General features: G+C 41.6%; 1 protein-coding gene across 1 annotated transcript; it reads right to left on the reverse strand.

Annotated features, from left to right (window-relative positions):
- Window positions 1-214: 214 nt before the first annotated feature.
- LOC144798216 (olfactory receptor 6B9-like) lies at window positions 215-1,156 on the reverse strand. The gene has a single exon (XM_078668964.1). The coding sequence runs from the start codon at window positions 1,154-1,156 to the stop codon at window positions 215-217; it is 942 nt and encodes a 313-aa protein (XP_078525090.1).
- Window positions 1,157-1,357: the final 201 nt, after the last annotated feature.

Consider the following 1,357-nt stretch of genomic DNA (forward strand, 5'->3'; position numbering starts at 1 on the left):
GCATAGCATTGAGATGGAAAATGTGTTTAAACAGAGTTAGTGAAAGAATAATATAAGACATTAAGGATTTAAGGTCTGCAATAGCATTTTCAACATGTGATGTGAGTGGCACTTGAAAGGGCAAGCTTACTTAAAAATACAAACACAAAAAATGTATGAATACCTAGCAGTATGGCATCATATCCAAGGCAAGTGTAAGCGGAGCTTGCTTGGATTAAGGTGTCTTGTGCAGCACCGTTATCCAGGTTTCTCTTATTTCCTTATTCCGCAGAGTGTATATGATAGGATTGAGCAGCGGGGTTGCGACAGTGTAAAGGACAGACAAGGCTTTGTTTAAGTTAAGGGAGCTTTCAGTTTTTGGTGTGGCATAGATTGCAATCAGTGGGCCAAAATATATACTGATCACAGCAAGGTGGGAGCTACAGGTGGAGAATGCTTTGTTCCTCCCAGTGGCTGATGGGATTTTCAAAATGGCCGACATGATGTAAACATAAGACAAGATGATTAGCAGAAAAGGAACTGATAAAATTAGAAAAGACACGATAAAAGCATACACTTCAATGTAAGAGGTCTCAGAACAGGCTGCTTTCAGAAGGGATCCATATTCACAGGAAAAGTGGTCTATCACATTTTCACCTGAGAATTGTAATCTCTGCAGTAGGTTTACTGTAACAAGGGGGAATGTAAAGCCACCAACCCAAGCACCGGCAACAAGCTTAACACAAAACGCATGGTGCATGAGAGTGCTGTAATGCAAGGGGAAGCATATGGCATTGTACCTGTCATAAGCCATGACTGTCAACAAGAAACACTCACTAGTCAACAATGAACCGAAAAAATAGAATTGCATCAGACAACTGACCAGGGAAAATGAAATGACGTCTACCAGTAGCCCAGAGAGCAGGCTGGGAGCAGTGGTTGTGGGGTACCAGACTTCCAAGAAAGACAAATTGCCCAGAAAGAAGTACATTGGTGAGTATAAGCGTTTACTGATGGATACCGTGGCAACGATGAGGCTATTACCAACAACAGTTAACATGTAGATGGTGATGAACAGCAGGAAGAGGAAGGGCTTCAGTTTTGGAACGACTTGCAGTCCCAGAATAAGAAATTTGTTGTTACTTGTTACATTTTCTAAACAGTTTGCGGGAGCCATGATAGTATTCTGTGAAAGAAAGAATCACAATTTTATAAAATTGAATTCATGATTTAATAACGAGATTGAAGGAATGATCTGTTATGCTAAAGATACTGGGGTAGACCTGGGCAGTGAACTCCGCTCTGTTCACAGAGTTTGCAGGGTTTTTTGCACTCCTTGCTCAGCGGAGCTTGTGGAGTGCAAAAAACTCCGCTCTCC

This window comes from Lissotriton helveticus, chromosome 12, assembly GCF_964261635.1.
Source record: "Lissotriton helveticus chromosome 12, aLisHel1.1, whole genome shotgun sequence".
NCBI lineage: Eukaryota > Metazoa > Chordata > Amphibia > Caudata > Salamandridae > Lissotriton > Lissotriton helveticus.

What these genes read in the sequence shown, in the direction of transcription:
- LOC144798216 (XM_078668964.1), bottom strand. Translation starts at nt 1,156, where the DNA reads ATGGCTCCCGCAAACTGTTTAGAAAATGTAACAAGTAACAACAAATTT.